This window comes from Salmo salar, chromosome ssa07 (assembly GCF_905237065.1).
Source record: "Salmo salar chromosome ssa07, Ssal_v3.1, whole genome shotgun sequence".
Taxonomy (NCBI): Eukaryota; Metazoa; Chordata; class Actinopteri; order Salmoniformes; family Salmonidae; genus Salmo; species Salmo salar.
The window spans coordinates 63,371,102-63,392,702 of NC_059448.1; the positions used below are offsets into that span (position 1 = coordinate 63,371,102).

Below are 21,601 nucleotides of genomic sequence, written 5' to 3' on the forward strand. Positions count from 1 at the left end.
CACTTTTCTAGACAGTAACCTACTATACTCAGAGTATGAGTAATAGGAATTGATATTCAATAAACCAGTGAATAAGAGAACATTTTGACAAAATAAGCAGAAACGTCATGTTTATACATAATATACATAGTTACATGTACCCCAAACAAAACATCACTGTCATTCAAACAATTTAGCAATGTTTGTAATAGAAAATGTGATAACTCGATTATTGATCCCAGATGTGACGTTTTCTGCTTTCCTGTTTGCATTTTGTCTTGTTCAGGTCGATCGGTGGAGGAGGTGGTCTGGAAAATGGCTGACGGAGTTGATCACATCGACATCTACGCCGATGTTGAAGAGGATTTCAACCAGGTATGCAAACCGTTACATTTGCTTAAATCCTACACCGTTATAGACATATTTGTGGTTTGCCCTATGATTTTTATTCGCTAAAATGCTTATTGAAAGTTAAACCGAGCTAACTGGCGTCCGATGAGACCTGCAAAGCGTTGCCTGTGTTTGCCGCAGCGTTTTTGAATTGCAACTACGCAATAGCTTGTCAAATATTTAAAAAATAGTAACGTGAATGTTGTGTACGTCTTGGTTTTCTGTAATGTTTGTTGTCTAATATATACATTTGGTAGGTAAATATGTTTGACTTTGCAAGCCAACGTGGTCGTTCCATTGTTAACGACAGAAGCTTGTTGTACTGGAGGCGAAGTGGCGGGGAAGGCCGCGCAACACAAAAACCCTGGCCTGGTTTGTCGTCGTGCGCTAACATTATACTGGTGTTCAACTACCTAGTTACACATGACCGTGTAACTGTTTAGCTAATAGTATAAAACAATAGGGACTGTTTGCTAATAACGAGGTTTTTTGGGGGGGAGTGATGGTTTGTAGTTTCCCTCCGGTCGGAGACTGTTTTAAAAAGGTTGTTGCTCTCGGCGTCACTCCCCCTGCTTGCTGGCTAGGCTAAAGTTAGCTGCTATGTTGATGTTGCTCGTCTTTTCTCAAAGCAACAAAAACCGTCTTCAAGATACCATGTTGCACAAACATGAATCATTTTGTTATTTTTTTTATCAACTACCTTTCTAAATCCGATATTTTTGTTATTTTTCTGTAGTTTGTTAATGCCAAATGGAAATTCTATTCAAATCAAACTTTGTCACATGCGCCAATTGTAGACTTTACCATGAAATGCTTACTTACAGCCCTTAACCCAACAGTGCAGTTCAAGAAGAGTTAAGATGGAAATGCTATTCGTTTTGAGTTTTAGTTTGATTCTCATTGATCAATCACATAGGACTTGTTATCTCTGGTTGTAAATTTACTTGGGGATATTTGACCCAGTTCTCACACAAAAATGCAGTTATCTCTATGGTTTTGCATTTCAGCTTTGTGCAAAGATTGCCAACTGCACTCTGATGCAGTGTGTGTAGACTGAAGTGTTGTGTTCGCCGAGGTTGGTCATACTTGCAGTCTTTTCAATGTGCTTCTGTGCACTTTAAAGGGATATTTAAAAAATGTTCCAAGTCATAATCTCCAGAGCAGTATCCATTTGTACCAAACAAATCTGCATATTGCAAACACTCATTTGGATGTTTTACTTATCTAAATTCTGTGTTGTTGACTCAAAGCAAAGTAACTTGATAGTGTTTGTTAGGACCTCATTAGCACGGGGACTGTCCACAATGTTATGCATGCTGTTGGACTGAAAATAGAACCAGCTTTAGGCAACAAACTGTTACTATTGAAATGTTGGCTAGATAATGTGGCTCACATTGTTGCCTATTCAGGCAATAATGTCTGCCTCTTTTGTATTTCATGTCCTGAATATCACAAATCGTGTAACTGCAAAACGGCTAAGACCTCATTCTGCTCTCTGACCGCCACACGTGTCAAAGCGTGTTGTTGGGCTTGTTCCAGATCGTCTTTGTTGATATCACTGTAGGACCCAACATTGACATGAAGGAACAATCTCAAAGGGCATTAAAGACAACCTGGAGCACAACTATTGATTGACTGACTGTGATGTAAGGTTGACCCATTGTGTTCTATTCCCCCCCACCACAGGAATCAGACTACCCCGCCCATGACCAGATAGACTTGTATGACGATGTTATCTCTCCTTCGGCCAATAATAACGGAGACGCACCTGAGGACCGGGACTACCTGGACAACCTACCCCCACCTGCTGGCTCCGAGGGGAACAAGAGCACCCCGCCCAACGTGGTGTACACGTACACTGGCAAGAGGATCGCCCTGTACATAGGCAATCTCACATGGGTAGGTTATGGGTTTGGATAAGAGCGTCTACTGAATCACAAAGATACATCTAAACGGGCCAGTTACTCAGACCCACATTAAGCTTACTTCCGGAGTTAAAAACGTGCTCAGTGGGTCTTTGAGAATCGCCATTGGAAGTGTTTTTTTTTTAAGTCTGGAGATGGGCTTAGTGGGGGTCAGGGACACCAGCCCTTAATGTGCATCAATTATGTAATGGGTCTTGATGTAAAAAAGTGCCTCCCCTTTCCAGTGGACAACAGACGAAGATTTGACAGACGCCATTGGATCAATAGGCATTAAGGATTTGCTGGAGATCAAGTTCTTTGAGAACAGAGCCAACGGGCAGAGTAAAGGGTGAGCTTCCTCCTTGCCTTTCATGATCCCTCATATTACACACTGACACTCTCAACAGACAGTGTTTTTTTTGTGGATGACTTTCCTAATACCTTTGAACTACACACAGGTAGTTGTACTCTGAGCCTCATTTATTCAATTATTTTAAAGAGATAAACAGAAAGAAATGCCCAAATAAAAGCCAGAAGGAAAGAAATAGATGGTGACTTGGTCCCGTTATGCCCTGGTGTGTCCCATTAGGTTTGCCCTGGTGTGTGTGGGCTCAGACGCGTCCTCTAGGAAGCTACTGGACCTGCTGGCTAAACGGGAGCTACACGGACAGAACCCCATTGTTACCCCCTGCAACAAGCAGTCCCTCAGCCAGTTCGAGATGCAGTCTCGGAAAAGTAGGTGAACCTGCGTGCCTCCCGCTGGGATGGCCAATTAGAGTCCTAGAATAATTCTTATGTTAATAATCTGGTTTTTCTGCATGGTTTAATGACAAGGTAGGTCTGATAACCTGGCAAGACCCAAATACACTGAAGCAGACCCAAGTATTTGGGGCTTGAATCTGCCTCTGCTGTCAATGCAGAAATTCCAGAAAAATAGTTTATAATTTTGATTAATAACTACATTTATTTGAATAAATGCATTGATTTAGTGAACTAATTAGAGTTTTAGCGCTCAGAACTAACTAATTGGGTGAGCACAGTGAGTTGGGGATTTGAATGTTCTCTCCGCCCTCTTCTTTCCCTTTATGCCCAGGTACATCGGGTGGGCAGATGTCCGGCGATGGGAAGGCGGGACCCCCACCATGGGCCCCCGCGGTGGCTTCCCCATGGGCATGGGTAGAGGCCGAGGCCGCTTCCCTGGCCCTCCTGGCCCTGGAGGAGACCGGTTCCCTGGGCCCATCGGACCCGGAGGGCCACCGCCACACTTCCCAGGTGAGTACTCTTCCCACTCCAGGTCCGTTCACACTGCTCTCAGCTAAAACCACGGTGTCTGCTGGTTCTTATAGTCTGTCTTAAATTGATTTAGAAGTCTTAAAATATCTTAAATTCAGTTTTCAAAGGTCTTAAAAAATGTGACCGAGATGACTACAGTGTTTGTTATATTGTGCTGCTGCTTAATTGTTGACACGCGGCAAAAAAAATCTAAACAACGGAAGGTCATAATACTGGAGGCCACTTTCAAGATGTTGGAGAGAGCTATCCAACCACATGTTGTTAAATGGACTTACTGTTACCCATAAGTCAAAGCCCTGTCTAAGCCGGGGAGTGGGGTTCTACTAAGCTATATGGAATTATTTTAACAAGGTCATACCAAGGATCATTTTACTATACTGAACAAAAATAAACGCAACATGCAAGAATTTAAAATTATACTGAGTTACAGTTCACATAAGGAAATCAGTCAATTGAAATATATAAATTAGGCCGTAATCTATGGATTTCACATGATTAGTTATCAGTTGGTCACAGATACCTTAAACAAAATGCGCCTCGGGATCTCGCCACGGTATCTCCGCATTCAAATTGCCATCGATATAAAATGCAATTGTGTAGTTTGTCCGTAGCTTATGCCTGCCCATACCATAACCCACCGCCACCATGGGGCACTCTGTTCACAACGTTGACGTCAGCAAACTGCTCGCCCACACAAAGCCATACACGTGTTCTGCGGTTGTGAGGCGGGTTGGATGTACTGCCAAATTCTCTAAAATGACGTTGAAGGTGGCTTGTGGTAGAGAAATGAACATTCAATTTTCTGGCAACAGCTCTGGTGGACATTAATTCAGTCAGCATGCCAATTGCACACTCCCTCAACTTGAGACATCTGTGGCATTGTGTTTTAGTGGCCTTTTATTGTCACCCAGGCACAAGGTGCACCTGTGTAATGATCATGCTGTTTAATCAGTTTCTTGATATGCCACACCTGTCCAGTGGATGGATTATCTTGGAAAACAAGAAATTCTCACTAACAGGGATGTAAACAAATTTTGACACATTTGAGATATATATTGTTTATGAAACATGGGACCTACAATTTATGTGTTGCGTCTTTATATTTTAGTTCAGTGTATTTGCTTTTGAATTTTAAGACCCCTTGAAGTATCAAAATATATAGCAACATTTTTGTGGGGATTAACATTTTTATTTGGCCTTACTGCTATTAGCCCCAATGCAAACGCATTGAATACGATTCACTACAGGGAATAATAGATGGTAGTAGACTCCCTAACTCTAAAGGAAGTTTGTTCTGACGTGTCTGTCCTTGAACATTTAACTCCTTATTTTTAGACTTTAACTGTCTAATCTCTGTCATTCTAATCCCAGTCTAAACTTGGGGGGCCTATTAGGCTATATGAAATTGTTTTAAGAAAGTATTACCAAGGATTAATTTTGCTATTTTATTTATTTATTTAGCTATTCTATTTATTTTTGAATCTAAAATGATTAGAACATTTGGCCGTACTGCTATTAGCCCATACAAATGCATTGATTAAAAATAGGGCAGCCACAGGTTATTGTGAGTGTAACAATTATTTTAACTGTCAATACTGATGAAATAACACCACTTTACAGAGTATGTCATTGAGATGATGTCACAGTGGAGTGGAGCGGAGTGGGCCATTCACGGTGGATACAAGTAGCTTATATAGGTCTACCGATGGAGCGTTTTTGTAGGACATTACATTTCCTGTTAAATCAATTGCATGGCTATCTAACAGCAGTATCATATTTAGACTTAGCGATCTAGCTAATGTGTTCCCACTTCCTCAGGCGGTGAATAGCCTAGGCCAATGGGTACCAAAAACATTCAGGCTAATTCATCTGTAAAGATCCAAATGGATATCTGATTATTCTGGATCCTATTTTGACATGTTGCACATAAAAATCTAGAAAAAAGAAACGCACACCTATAAAGGCGAGGTGCTGGCTAGCGGAGTAGAACACTAGAAAATAAAGGAAAGCCGCACACTCTAAGAGCTCAGATGCAAAAATTTAATCACCAACGTTTCGACAGCGAAGCTGTCTTCATCAGGGTATCATCAAACACTGCGAGATGAGTCATTTATATAGTGTCAAGAGACACACAGGTGTTTGTAATCATGGCCAAGTATGGCCTAATATCATTGGTTAACCTGTTGGGTCTAGGGGGCAGCATTTGCACGTCTGGATAAAATTTTTTATTTTCTAGCACATGAAAATATAACCATCATGCGTTTCCTGAACAAATAGATGAAATGGCTAACTTATTTTATGTCTGTCTTGGCACTGGAAAAACAGCCAGTGCTAAAAAGACTACTTTTGCCAACATGGGCTCATTTCTGGAGGGAATATTAGCAGCTGTGGCAGACCTCAAAAGAACTATTAAATTGCATTCCAAGTGGCATTAAAAAGGTTTTTAAGTCTTAAATTCAACTAAATAGAACCTGCAGATACCCTGGAAAAACAGTACACCAGAAAGGAAGCCCATTTTAATTGGTTAAATTTAAACCGTGCCCTGACTACAACCAATGAAATGGCTTCCTTTCTGTTGTACTGTTTCTGCTGTAAGCAGTGTGAATGGATCTTACACTGACAGCCAGGCCAGTACTGTTGGTGTTATGGACTGAACTGAAGATGGGTCCTCTCCTCCTGTCTTGTGTGTTATCCTGTCTTCCATGTGACCATATGTGGAAAGGATTGGTTGGAAAGCACCAACCTACCATCTCTCTTCACATGTGTCCGTTTCAATCCAGTCTGACTCCTGTTCTCTGTCCCCTTGCTTTCAGAAGTTGAGTGAAGTACTTGGATTAGGGGGGAGGGGGGTAATATTCAACATCTGTGTTATCTAGTTTGTCCCATCTTTACCCCCTTCAGATAAAAAAAAACACTATTTTTTGCTTTGGCAACTTCTTCCTATGTTGCGAGCTGCGCTGCTGCCATTGGCCGAATGGCCAGTGAAGTCACTGTGGCACCAGCCTGGTTGTGATTGTGTTTTTCTCCCACTAGGGTCGGGGATGAGGCCACCTGAACTCATTAACCATAGACACCAAGAAGGCCACCTGATGGATATGAATTTCAATTGCTTCCCGCCGGGACGTGATGGGAATTGGCGACCCAGAGGTGAAATGCCTCGACTCCTGTTGACAACAGTGCTAGGGTTGGCAAATTTCCCCAAATCTTCCCAAAAATCCCAGATTTTCCACAAATCCCAGTTGGAGGATTTATGTAATCTGCAGGGAATTTGCTGCAATGGTATCCTCCAACCTGGGATTTTGGGGAATTTTGGTAATGTTTTGGATTTTTGCAACCCTTCACAGTGCTAATGTACTAAATAAGAATGATTTCCCCCCGCCCCCTCTCCCCCCCTGCTTACATGTTCTTTTTATTAAGGCCTCTGTCTATGGAGTCCTGGGCAGACTGACTGACAAAGCCTCTTTATTAAGGCCTGTCTGTCTTTGGAGTCCTGGGCTCACTCTGACTGACTGACCAAGCTTCTTCTTCTTCCCCCCCACTTTATGTCCTGGGTTATTGCTCATTCTGTCTTAACTGTCAATCTTTATATGATGTGTTGCTTGTTCTGTTTCTATTGGCTGTTCTGACCGTGTCCTGGCCAGCACACCTGAAGTTAGACAACACAATGAGTATAGAAGAGGTGTCTTGGATGGCTGACTTCTTACCATCCAGACCTGTCTGTCCTGTGTGCTCCATACCAAGCTGGTCTTTCCAGCCATCCAGACCTGTCTGTCCTGTCTGCTCCATACCAAGCTGGTCTTTCCAGCCATCCAGACCTGTCTGTCCTGTGTGCTCCATACCAAGCTGGTCTTTCCAGCCATCCAGACCAGTCTGTCCTGATACTCGGCCTACTGGTTCTTGGCTTTCATTGCTAATATCTGTAAAAATCTAAAATGTTGGTCTCGCTAAATCTTTAATTTTGATTCACAGGACACCTAAGGTGGGTTGCACCAACATGGTATAAATTAATCTCGGATTATAGCTAATCTAGGGTTATAATTAATCTGGGATTATAGCTAATCTGGGGTTATAATTAATCTGGGATTAGAGCTAATCTAGGGTTATAATTAATCTGGGATTAGAGCTAATCTAGGGTTATAATTAATCTGGGATGTGTTGCACCACTTCATTTAAAATCTGGATCAGTAAATCCGTGATTAACGGTTTAAAAATATGATTAGTGACATGTTACACCAATATATTCGGTATTTCGTGAATTGAAACGAAGTAGCTAGCCTACTTGACAAATGAGGCCACAAAGTTGCTGTTTCTTGATAAAATAAAAACAATGTAATGTTAGAACTACTGTAACTCCATCGTGAAAGGTTCTCATGGGTTGGCTGATTTGAAATAAAATCTGTTATTTTCCAGTACTAGACAGAACTAATTTGTTAGCAACTGTAGCTAGCTAGTTTATAAACCAAGCTAGCTAGCATACCCTATTATGTATTGTCATTACTTAACGTTATTTAGCCATGTATTATTTGACCGCTAGCCACCTGATCATGGCACGTCAAAGAAGTTCAAATGTATCAGTCTATGAAAAAATAAATATATATTGTCGGAGCTGATGGGGGAATTTAGTAATGTGCTGGGGGAATTTAGTAATGTGCTGGGGGAATTTAGTAATGTGCTGGGGAAATGTAGTAATGTGCTGGAGGATAAAAAGACAGACCACACGACTGTCAAAAAGAAGGAAGACACTTGGACCATTTTATGCAACAGATTTAATGGATCCACACGGATTCAAGAGAAGAGGGACCTAAATCAGATGAAAGCAGGCTGGATAAAAGTTAAGCGCGAAAGCCAAAAAGGATGCGGCAGATTAGAGGCGGGGTCTGTTTCAGACCGGAGGGAGGGCCTCCATCACCCAGAAGATATGAGAGATGATTCCCCAGCAGTTTGCCCCTCTCCATAACTCCTATTATGACGATGGACAACTCAACCCACCAATATTTAGTGAGCATAAATAACAGGCAAATATCAATGCCTATAACGCATGTTAAAATGAACGTTAATGCTACTTCACTACAATGTTAGCGTTATCAGGCCCGTTACAGCATGTTCCATAACATCATCATTCCTACCAAGGCTGGGCATATCACAAGCCCCAATTCAATTGTTGTACAAATTGGGAACGTAAATAGCCTACTAATAATGAGTTAATTATTCTAAACCTCAACGGATTCAACCTGTCTGTAATTTATTCTCTGAGGAAGTGTCGTTTTGGTCTCCACTGTAGATATGCTGCCATTTTATCAGTTCCACCACAAGGGGCAGTTTAGAATTCATCTCCAATCTGAACTTTTTGTATTCATTGAGCAACAGGCTTCAAATGTATCTAGGGTTAAATTGAAAACTAAATTTAGATTAGAGGAAGGATTTAATTTAACTAGGATTAATTTAAAATGTGGTGCAACAAGATGAATAGATAATTTGATTTAACCAAGTTTAAGAGTTGATGCAGCCCACCCCTTGTGTCAAACATTCAGAGATGTAAATGTGGTCCTTCACGTTGTACACCGTCAGTGTTCACGGCTTCTGTTTCAGTCCTTTGCTGTGTTTCCTTCTAAGCTTTAACTTTGATCCCACTAAGTCAAGGTGGCCGCCAAGGCAGTGACTGAAACATACAGGATCACACATTTTAACATTTTCACTAACACGTCATGCAACTTAAATTGGCCCAATTCCTATCCAGAAGTCATCAAACCCAAGCTAAGACATTTGCTGCAGTACTTGAGTTCCCTGTTTGTGGTCTCTGGATTCCAAGAACTGCTCGGTGCCGCCTGCTGACACTGGGAGCTGCTCGGTGCCGCCTGCTGACACTGGGAGCTGCTCGGTGCCGCCTGCTGACACTGGGAGCTGCTCGGTGCCGCCTGCTGACACTGGGAGCTGCTCGGTGCCGCCTGCTGACACTGGGAGCTGCTCGGTGCCGCCTGCTGACACTGGGAGCTGCTCGGTGCCGCCTGCTGACACTGGGAGCTGCTCGGTGCCGCCTGCTGACACTGGGAGCTGCTCGGTGCCGCCTGCTGACACTGGGACACCACAATGCTTTAATTTGCTTTCAAACAGTTGGTAGTGAATCCAAACTCAAGAAGGTTCTGTTTTGTGTTTCTGTGTTCCAGGTGGTATGCAGGGCCCACCTCGACCCCCTCCTGGCCCACTAGGTCCCCCTGGACCCCTAGGCCCCCCTCCCCCAGGACAGGGCCTCCCCCCTCCCATGCAAGGCCCCCCCAACCGTGGTGACCGCCCACCACCCCCGGTCATGTTCCCCGGCCAGTTTGGCCAGCCCCCCATGGGTCCTCTCCCCCCTGGCCCTCCCCCACACGGCTTCGGCCCTCCTCCTGGCCCCCCACCCCCCCAACAGGGCCCTCCACCCCCTGGTCATTTTCCTCCTCGCCCCCCTGGTCCCCTTGGACCGCCTCTGGCCCTCGCTCCCCCACCACACATGACCGGGCCCCGACCTGGAGGTCCCCCACCGGCTCCCCATGTCAACCCAGCGTTCTTCCCTCCTCCTGGGGGTCCTAACAACATGGGGGGCCCTCCTGGAGGGGACGGCAGGGGCCCCAACGGGCCCAACGACCCCTATGGACGGCCACCTCCATATGACCGGGGAGACTTCGGACCCGCCGGCAGGTAATATAACCCAACAGGATCATGACATCACGTACTGCCAGTTCTACAGAAAGTCAGTTGTTTCCCTCCTCCTCTTCTTCATTGGTTCTGTTCCAACCTCATTTACTGTACTCTAGATGATGGTTCGTGTTTGAAGAAAACTGATCTATTGAATGTCAAATACTGCCAGTTTTAGTCAGAATTTATTTCAGTATGTAGAACAGCTGTGGTAGAAGCAACACAAGGAAATCCTCCAACACCTTCTATTATAGCACTGTCAGGTTCCCTTAGCACCAGTCCGCCATCGTTTGTGTTTGTGTGGGGGCGTCTTTTAAAGGGGGGTCTTTTACGTTAGTATTTTGACTAAGAAGCGTGGTTTCTTTAGTGACCCTCCTGAATCTCCCTTCCTCCATCCCTCCCTCCCTCCCTCCTCTGGCTGCCTACAGTAACCAGCGTCCCCGCTAATCTGTGAGTTTGACCTCAGGGCCCCCCTGCCCCGCGGCTGCCCAGACCCCCTGGATTAACGAGGGTTTGGTCGATCTGAAAAATGGCGGCCAACACTTGCACAATGCGAGTGACCCAGGGTTAGTAGAAATACTGCCAGACCGCTGAACCAGCATTAGGAACTAGCTTCCCCTGTAATGACCTGGTGCCTGGCTTTGTTGCATTTTGAGAGTGGATGCTTGTTGTGGTTGATGGATTGGCCGAGCTACGGGTTTGATAAGCGTTAGTGAACTGTGTGGTGTGTCTTGTGTATTTCCTTAGATGAGCTAGTTATCACTGGTGTTCATTCCCACAGGCTTGGATAACGTGGTTTGCATCTGCTGTGTATTTTTAGCTGTCCATTAACTGTGTGTTCCTTGACTCATCTGATTGTCTCACCCCTCTGTTTTCTCAGTCTCTCCTTGCTCTTGATCAATTTCTCTATCTTGCAACCTCGCAAAATTCATTGGTGGAGAACAGCCATGGTCACTCCCCTCTGACCTTCTCCTCCAATGACTTTTGAGAAGGCGAGGAGTTAGGAAAGACTCATTGAAAAAATAGCTTTTCCTTCCTGTTCAACATCCTCTTTCCTGTATCTGGTGGTTCTGAGTTTGTCATTGAGTTAGAGGACCGTTGTTTTTAGATCTTGATGCTGTCTCCTTCCTGCTTGTCTCTGTCCCAGGGAGATGGAGTCGGCGCGGACACCGCTGAGCGAGGCAGAGTTTGAGGAGATCATGAACCGGAACCGAGCCATCTCCAGTAGTGCCATCTCTAGGGCGGTGTCAGATGCTAGCGCTGGTATGGATCATGCCCTAAACACACACTCACACCTCACAAATACTACAACACACTCTACAGAGGGGCTGAATACACACACCTCACAAATACTACAACACCCTCTACAGGGGGGCTGAATACACATTCACACCTCACAAATACTACAACACCCTCTACAGAGGGGCTGAATACACACTCACACACACCTCACAAATACTACAACACACTCTACAGAGGGGCTGAATACACACTCACACACACCTCACAAATACTACAACACCCTCTACAGAGGGGCTGAATACACACTCACACACACCTCACAAATACTACAACACACTCTACAGAGGGCCAGAGGGGCTGAATACACACACACACATTTTGTCTATGTGCTGCTTGTAGATTTTATTGCGTACTTTCACAAGTGTCCCTTATCTAAGTGTCTGAGCTATACCCATGTGATGTCTTCCTTTGTCCATTAGCTGACTATGGCAGTGCCATAGAGACTCTGGTGACAGCCATCTCTCTGATCAAGCAGTCTAAGGTATCTGCTGACGACCGCTGCAAAGTTCTCATCAGCTCTCTGCAGGACTGTCTCCACGGCATCGAGAACAAGTCCTACGGCTCTGCCTCCAGGTAAATACAACCTCTTCCTCATTCTCCTGTGGTTCCTATCAGGGTTGGGGGGTCACTTCCATTTCAATTCAGGAAGCACACAGAAATTCAAATTCTTCTTGAATTTTAATATGGTTTACTTTCTGAATTGACTGGAATTATAATGGAATTTACCGATCTTTGACTCCAACCCTGGTTCTTATAATAGACAACTGAGAGAAGTGATATGAATGAATTGAAGGTGTCTGATAACTCATGGTGATGATCAGTACCTGCTAGTCATTGTGCTTGTATTCCTGTTCTTATTGACTGGGAGTGGTGCTGAGATGTTTCATCCACTTTAGTTGAATGCACTTACTATAAAACGCTCTGTAATATTGTCTCAAATGTAATTGATTGACAGATCAAAGTGTTACTGACAGTTGTATTGATGACGTCATTATTTATGGTATTATTGATGGTTTTGGCCGATGGACAGACCTGCTTTGGCGGTGGGTTAAGAGTTTGATGTATGAATGTAAGTTCTGCCCCCAAAAGACGCGAGAGGTCGAGGGAGCGTGACCACAGCCGATCCCGGGAGAAGAGCCGGCGCCACAAGTCCCGTAGCCGCGACCGCCACGAGGACTACTACCGCGAACGCAGCCGGGAGCGAGAACGGCACCGCGGGGACAGAGAACGTGAACGCGAAAGAGACCGTGAGAGGGAGTACCGACATCGTTAGGGGAGGTGTGTATGCCCGTTCAAACTCCTTACCCGTAACGGTCTCACCACTCTTCTCCCTCAGCTTAATGCAGGCCAGGGGCCGGGTCGCTACGCCCCAGAACAAGAGGCCCAGAGCGGGACATGACGCGCCCTACGGAGCCTACGGTAGGTGGAGGTGGTAGGTAAGGCATTGTTCCATCAGTCATTGTTGTAGTATTGACCAGTACTGACTCATTGCTGGTAGGTGTGTGTATATTATTTGTCTGAAACTTGTAGCTTTTGACCGTGTTTTACTTTCATCCTTTGAACATTGACTGTGTCGTCAGGCTTCTACTGCATGTGTGTTGTAGGGGAGGTTTTATATGTAAGCCCTGCTAAGCTTGAAAATGTTTTTTAAACCTTTGAAAAAGTACTTTATATGACCAGTGATCAACACCTGTGAAAGTTGTAAAATACGCAAATTGTTTATTGAAGGGTTTCTTTGACACTGATGCCACAATGTGCCAAGAAATGATTAGTGTACATTTTTCAGTGTTCAAACGTTGTCAAGGTACAACTTAAGGGGGTTGTATGAATTGTTTTGTAGGCCACCAAATGATGACCAAACTCTAGGTGTTTCCTGACTCTTGTTAACCTGAGGTAATGGTTACATGCCAATTGAAATGTCTAAACTATTTTAAAACCACTGTCAGTTCTCTAACCTATAGTATAAGCCAAAGTATGGTTTTGGAGTTTAAAAATTGAAACGATTTTGGTATATTGTCTGTGAACTTGACAAATGTCTTTGACATATTTTTCATTTCATCACGCTGAAATTGATGGTCTTGAACAAAAGGGATTTTGATAATGTTTTTGTATAATTAATGGCATTGATATCAAGCTCGTAAAATGTTTTGTCTATATTAATTTTAGGCCAATAGTTACCTGGTCATACTCCCTTACCGGTTGACAGGAATGTGGTAACTAGCCCGCTATGTGTCCTGTAGCATCGTTGGTCATGGTCTTCACTCTAAAGCCCCATTTTTGTAAAACAGAGCATTTTGAGTCTTGCTACTGCTTTTGGTGCTGTTAACATAAGATGAACCCGGTTTTTACCTTTTACATATCATTTCTGTATGTGCCATTTTTTTTGCGTTTGTTCCCTAACATTGAAGGTTTGAGTTCCAAAAATTTGGGCTCAGGTTTTGATCCATTTTGTATATCTTGATGGTAACATACATACATGATGATGATAATATATATATATTTACTTCATGGCCATGTAGGGCCCTATAAAATCCACGCTGTGGAGAACGCGGACAGAATCGCAGAATCCAGACATTAAAACGGAATGATTCAATAATGTTAGCAGGAAATCAACTAAAGGGAATTGAAGCTAGTAGGACGTCAACTAAATGTGTTGAAGCTATTTGAAAATTAAATTTGTCCACCACTTTGTTAAGCCGTTAGCGATGATGCTAATATAATGACAACAGTCTTCTGGTAGATGGAAAGGTTTTCCCAAAAGGCTTCTCTGTAGTTCATATTTACTTGGCAGAATGGTATCATGATTATTTGCATAAATCCACTGGCCATTTGTTTAGCAAACTCTGCCATCACATGAGTGCTACAGAAACATCGCTAACCAAAGTGATGCTTGCTGGTGCACAGTTGAATTAAAAGGTAACTACACCCAAAAATGTACATTTCTGGTCTGCTGATGTGGAATCATGGTTGTGTACTTAACATCCAATGTTTTTATACATTTAAAATGAAAATAGGCAGGGGGGGGAAATTCAATAGATTTTATAGGGCCCTAGCAATTTCTGTTTGCCTGTAAATTTTCGGTCAATTTGATTACTTTTCATCCCTTAATACTGTGCATCACAATGTGCTGATCTTGTAAACAAATAAGAAAACAATAGAAATATTTTTGCCCGAGGTACAGTACTTCAAAGATGCTGAAAATATCAATCAATACAGATACAGTACTTATCTGATATTTCAATCAGGATTAAAGAATCATCACTATTGTCCACAATTCAATGGCAGCCATTTTGTTAATGTGGATATTTTAGGTTTAAATGGTACACCTATTTGAAGTGGATCTCAAGATTTTACTGTCGGTTGTCTTGTTTTTAGGCTGTAGTTTGAAATCGACGGCCAGACAATTTTGACATGGTACCTTGGCAAATATCTTGTAGGAATTGAAGGTCAATGGGTGTTTCACTGAAATGGCGTAGTCAAGAAAAGAATGTTGTGCTATTTGTCCTATTTTTAAATGGGTTGATGCTCACTCAAATTGAATGTTGACGTTGTAAATCCCAATAGTGATTTGAATGTATACAACATCTGATTGTATTACCGGTTGTTATATATATTATATTGGTTAGTGACTCCATGCTTGCATTAAATGGGATTACTCCTTTGAATGTACATGTTCGATGAAGTAACTTCTCTGCATTTTTTTTCTCCATTATTAAATGGCAATGGCATTTTGTTAAATTATTCAAATAAATGTAATCCTTTTAATAATACAACTGACAAATCAATCTAAAAATCTTAGTTTTGGTCATTACTTTTAAATCTCAAGGGAACAAACCTAAGAGGGGGTTACTTTATTATCCTGTACAGTCCTATTTGTCTCACTTCATGGTAAAGGAAATGCTTTGATCTATGCTTACTACCTGTCAATCTATGTTCACAGATCCTGACGTTGTTTCATTCAGCGTTGGGATCACATGTGCCCACTACAGGGAAGAAATGACTAGCTATTTTTCCAATTTGTCTATAGGTGTCAGTGATGTTTTGCAGGCATGGAGAAAGCAGCCCTGATTTCCTGATAACATATTTCTGCTGCTGTTTTAACAGTTTCTCTCTCTCTCTCTGGTGTATTCATCCTTCACAACTACGCATCATGTGGTTCCTGCAACACTCATTGGTGTCCACACCATCTCAAGAAGGGTCATTTTGATGACTGTTCAACCACCTTAAACACTTTCAATGTCTCCTGTAAAAATAGACTCTGCAGGAAGTTAGTACCAGGACTATACCTGGTCACATTTCTTTAATCCGTTAGTTATAATTCTAATTGATTTGTAGTGTTTTGAGAACATGTCTTGATGATGCTGTGGGCCCTTTGAGATGCTCAATGGATCAGAAATGATTGTGGAGGGTGATGGGACATCTGTTCAATGAAATGTTGGTATTATTCACTTTTTAAATGTGATATTGCCAACTATGCACCATGTAAATTCACTCATTAGCAGTACCTGGCTTCAATTTAATTTGATTAAAAATGGTATTGATAAACAATTAAACTAATAATTATAGTTATTTTTTTAATGGAAATTGTCAAAGACAACCAAACCGTACAGCATATTCCTTTACCTGGTGTATGAGTTTGGAAACTGTCTGGAGTGATCTATGAACTGCAATATTAATGAATGGTTATGTGGTTTGCAATTCCAATGAATTGTCAGTGTAATGTTGTCCTGTGCATGCCAGGATCTAGCTTTGTGAGTTGTTTCAGACTACTGATATAAGAGTGTTTTTATACATTCATCCTGATGTAATACTACTGTTCCTCTATGTAAACCTGACCATGTTTGTCCTCTGCTTTTCCCAATGCTCCAGGCCCAGTTTATTTTTTTCCATATGTTATCTAATTGGATTTCACCTATCGGATAGGTTTAAATGCATAGCTGTAGAATGACTAGAACGAGGGTCTGCATCCAAGTCAATGAATCGTCTGTTCTATTTATTATTTCTATGCGTTTAAATCCTATCCAATAGGTAAAATCCGGGATAACTTCTGGAAAAACTATGCCCTCATCACCTCTTAGACTAGGGGACCAATCCCAAACCGGCCGCTTAGACCTTCTGGTCTTATGGACTTGTTGAAAATCTGAGAGGATTTGATAGGTGGAATTCTCACATTACTTCCACCTATCAGAGGACAAGGTAGACTTAATACCATATTGTGTCCATCTGTGAAATCCTCTAAAGATATTGAGAAGTACGTACGGTCTAGGGGTTGGGATTGAGCCTTCTGTAGATACCATCTTCTGCCCATGCACTTCTACATTAGATTATAAGATGTTTTGTGAGCACCCTTAAACAGGTTTATCCTATCCACACAAATTGATTGTAAACCTTCTCTGAAATGAGTTGAGCACTTAGCGCATGGCACATTTGAAAACCTACTAAATTCAGATCTCAACAGTATAGCAGGGTCAGCCATTGTGGGCACTACATTGTTCTTCCTTACTCACTGTAATGTGGAATCACTCTGACAAGTTGACTACCATTAGAAAAAGCAGTACCTGCATGTCTTTGTTTTGTGTCCTCTGTGTGTATGCTGTAAAATTAGAGGGGGTATGACACAAACAACAAACTGTATATTGTTGGGCTGCCCCAAACCAAACTCCACCCTTCGTTTTCACACATTTCAGCCTACGGAAGAGGACAGGGACGAGGACGCCTCGTCACAACCAGCAGGCCCTACTTCAGGATCGCCTTGTCAACTAGCCCCCCTCTGTCTGTGTCTCCATGGTTTCCAGGGGACTGACTACCTGGGAATCGCTCACAGCTGTGTAAGGTTATAAGTAGTGTTCTTTAAAATCATACTCATGGTATATAAAAAAAACTACTCAACAGCTATTTTTATTTTTACTGAAATTTTATTTGATGTGAAGGAAAAAATGATTACCTACCTGTGTTGACAGGCTTCTTCAAGCTTTGCGAAAATAACAAATGACTACATTTGCCTGCTCTATTCCAAAACGGACAGCTTTTGACTGCTATAATGTGTACATTTTGTCAGGTTAGAGTTGATTTTACAGGAGGTTTTTTTTTTCTTTGGTTTTTCATCTTTATTTCCTCTCGTGCCCCTCCCTACTTTCCTCGTTAGGATAATGTTTGTAAATGTCTCTGCTTTGAATATTAAAATAGATTCTGTGTTGTAATAAACTGTTTACTGGGGTTTTGACACTTAATAATAATTTACATGTGTACGTTTTTGCCTGCATACATTTTTCACGTTGAATTTTACGAAATAGTTATTTTAAATTTACTCTCACTTAAATTGCGATGTTGTGCTGTTATTGACCAAATTTAAGCACAGTTGACCAAAAGATTGTATTTGTCCTGATGCCCAGAATTAGTGAAATCTGACTGAATTTAGCATAGCTACTTTTGCATTGAATGATCATGTGACAGATATTTTCATCTTTGACTTATTAGTTTGTTCTAAAAGTTCTAGTTAAAATGTAGCTAGTTGTTTGGCGAACATTTTGTTTTTAGTCTCCGTATACTACTGTATGCCATTTGAATACCAAAAGTGAAAATCCATGTCTTGGCTAACTGATTTTAGAGGTATTCAGGACTTGATTATACTTGGGCAAACATTTTTTAGTTTTATTATTTTTTTATTTCTTGATTATTTTTTTTCGTGTTACCAGGAAGTACATTCCAAGGGTTCATTACCCTAATATTAATGACACAAGTAGAACAAATGATTGAGTTATATGGAATTATTTTAGTGATAGTTGATGCAAACTTCACAGATCTGGACAATACTACTACTACTTCTGTGAACAGAATTAGTCCCTTATCTGCAAACTTGTGCTCCGATTGGCTGGCTGATGTACTGCACTGATTTCTTATTGAGGTGCTTGTCTCACTGGTTTCGCCCAGTGAGGGTTGTGGTAGCCTGGTCCCAGATCTCTATATATTTTGGCCGAGTCTTGACTTGTTGTCCAGCCTACATTGAATAGCAATAACATTGCTAGCCAGAGTAGTTGGTTAAAACGCATACAGACCTGAGCGGTATACTACAAAGCAGGACCAATGTGTTAGCCAGCTAATTTGCTTAAATATTCTGAATTAACTTTTAGATTTTTTTGGAATAGAAGCTTGACTCAACTTAAAAACACATGTCTAAGTTCAACTTTCTTAATGAACGAGAAAATGAAATGTTATTTCTGGTTGTTTATCAAAGTTAGCTGGCTAATGCATTGATCCTGTTTTGTACGATCCCCTTCTGGGACCAAGCCAAAGGGCTGGGTGTAGTAAATGGATGGGGATTACAGTAGTGAGGTTCTGGGATAAGTCTGAGGGGCTAGGTGTAGTAAATGGATGGGGATTACAGTAGTGAGGGTCTGAGACCAGGCCAAGGGACTGGGTGTCGTAAATGGATAGGGATTACAGTAGTGAGGTTCTGGGATAAGGCTGAGGGGCTGGGTGTAGTAAATGGATGGGGATTACAGTAGTGAGGTTCTGGGATAAGGCTGAGGGGCTAGGTGTAGTAAATGGATGGGGATTACAGTAGTGAGGGTCTGAGACCAGGCCAAGGGACTGGGTGTCGTAAATGGATAGGGATTACAGTAGTGAGGTTCTGGGACAAGGCCAAGGGGCTGGGTGTTGTAAATGGATGGGGAATTACAGTAATAAGAGTATTCAAGTGAGGTGTCCATTTTGTAAAGTATGAGAGCACAATCCTTCCCTAGTTTCTCAGGGTCTGTGCACTGACTGGTCTGCCAGATTGAAATAACTGATATTGATGCCTGTTTTAAGGCGGTAATGCCTACCTCCCTCTTTACTCCCATGTATTTTCTACATGGCCCTGATAGACTTAGGTGGTGCTCTCCTGCTTGCATTGCGTTGCCACTTTAAAGATAGTTATTTAGTTGGTTATTGTGGCTTCCATCATTCACTGAAACCACTGCTTCAGTCAACTTAACATTTTTTACATTTTACTGGTTAGACTTTACATCCAACTATTGGCACATAAATCTCTCCAAGTTTTTAATCAATATTGCCCACTAGCTACAAAGAGCATTTTGAGCACTTTACAATGTGTTTGACATGGAATGTTATTGGATGGAACTTTAGTAAAGTACTCCTTCAGGTAAAGTTTGCATGACAAACACTTTCTTTTATACGTGGGACTTTTGTATTTCATTTATTGTATAAATGCACTGAGATATTTAATATGTTGTAAAGCATTCATAATGCTCTATGTAGCTATTATACCATGTTTATTGTGCTAATGGTTGGTTATGAATGCCTTGTTACCTATTCGCTGATCATTACGAATTGCTTTCTAGCCCAAAGTCTTTTCAAACCGGTTGAATATTTGAGTGGAGCTGATTTGAAACTGGTTTGATACGTCAATACTGTACATATACGCAGTCGACAAGTGTTACCTATACTCAATTAGTGTTTTGTCATTTTGTACATATAATGCATCCATCTTAGATATTACCTTGGAATACTTTTTACAATCAGATCCAAGGTTTTACACGATCAATTTCGCTCTCGGACGTGTTCAGGAAATGGAACTTTCTTAAGGTGCACTGTCTTGTTTTGAGTGTTTTCAATAAACTAGTTTTCTCCGTCTTTGAAGTCGGGTCTTCGTGAACCATTAGGCCAAATATTACCGCTCGTCACATTGCTGATTTGGTTTCATCAAATGTACACTTAATCAATAGAATGCAATGTATAAAGGGTGGAATAAGACCGTAGAATATTACTGAGGTCTGTGTAGTTTTTCTGTTTTGTGAAAGTATTGTAATGGTCTAATTTACTCAACAGAACTTAAAACCATTGTATTTTTCCTCAGGTATGATTGACACGATAAAGGGAAAGTAGTTTTCGGCCCTTCAAGGCTCTTGGTTATCTTTATATATAATTTACTCATAGTTACACTTACACCAGATGCTGAATTGTACGTTAGGCTGTAGTTCTTTTTGCCCTTATTTCATTTACAGCTCCATGACGTTCAGCCACAGGTAAGTCGTCGGTTCCTGATCCGTGAAGAATGACGGCTGCAATCTGAACACGTTGCTTTTCAATATACTCAGTGTTCCTCTTCGCAATATAGCATAGTAAGGACATAATTAAAGTGCTGGAATGATAATTACATATGGATAATTATTAAATATACGAGATGCCTCAACCAGACTGGATTGAGTATTGCATTATTCCACCATGCAGACTGAAACACTGTCAATGTTTGTTATTTCAGATTATATTGCCATTTTAATTCTATGATTTATTAGAATATTTGCATTAAGAATAAAGGCAGTAGGTTTTCTGAGCTTGTACCACCTTGTGCCTTCTCAAAAAAATAATAAAATATTCGAAACTACATTGTGACTCCATTTATTCTGTTTATTACTTACGCCATGAGGCTATTGGATATATTTATCCAAATTGCAACGATCAGGTCCGTGTATGAAGCAGTTGGTGTAGACTAAAGGCTGGCAGGTGGGGATTTTGCAGACGACTTGATATCGCCATCTGCTGGCCTTTGGACTACAGTTGGTGAGATGCTTATAAAAAAAACAACTAGTCCGAAGCCTTGGCTCACAGACATGTTTATAAATATACCTTTTATTAATTTCAGTAGCCGATGTGGACGTCAGCATGTGGGATTATGTATAAATGTCCTATCTTCGATGATCACTCGAACCCTGAGTCGTGTCCAGAAGAGAGTCTGCAGAATAATTCGGGACGGGTCGTTAACCAGCTACCGGGGAAGCCCTCGGAATCATGTCCTGGGAGAGCAAACGGGAGCAGATCTGCCTGACATTTGCTAAATCCCTGCAGAACTCTGTTTGCAGACTGGCTCCCCCCAACTAGACAGCAGACTACTGGACGGGCAACCGGCAACGGCCACAAACGGAACACTCCTATGACACGCACCGGCTGCTTATCGGGAACTTTCCCATTTCATACTTCACTAAACTGATCAATGCACACACCATGTAGCCCAGGGGCCTTCATAATGCCTTCTTAAAAGCGCCTAAAATGTATTTTTAAGC

At 41.9% G+C, this 21,601-nt stretch overlaps 1 protein-coding gene across 1 annotated transcript; it reads left to right on the top strand.

The window, feature by feature from the left end:
- Window positions 1-121: 121 nt before the first annotated feature.
- LOC106593552 (cleavage and polyadenylation specificity factor subunit 6) lies at window positions 122-20,174 on the top strand. The gene is given in 12 exon segments (XM_045722440.1): window positions 122-354; window positions 2,056-2,268; window positions 2,519-2,622; window positions 2,863-3,008; window positions 3,367-3,414; window positions 3,417-3,545; window positions 6,600-6,713; window positions 9,731-10,241; window positions 11,386-11,501; window positions 11,960-12,113; window positions 12,630-12,818; window positions 17,228-20,174. Coding segments are annotated over 11 exon segments (1,779 nt in total). The 5' UTR covers window positions 122-294; the 3' UTR covers window positions 12,814-12,818; window positions 17,228-20,174.
- The last annotated feature ends 1,427 nt before the right edge of the window (window positions 20,175-21,601 follow it).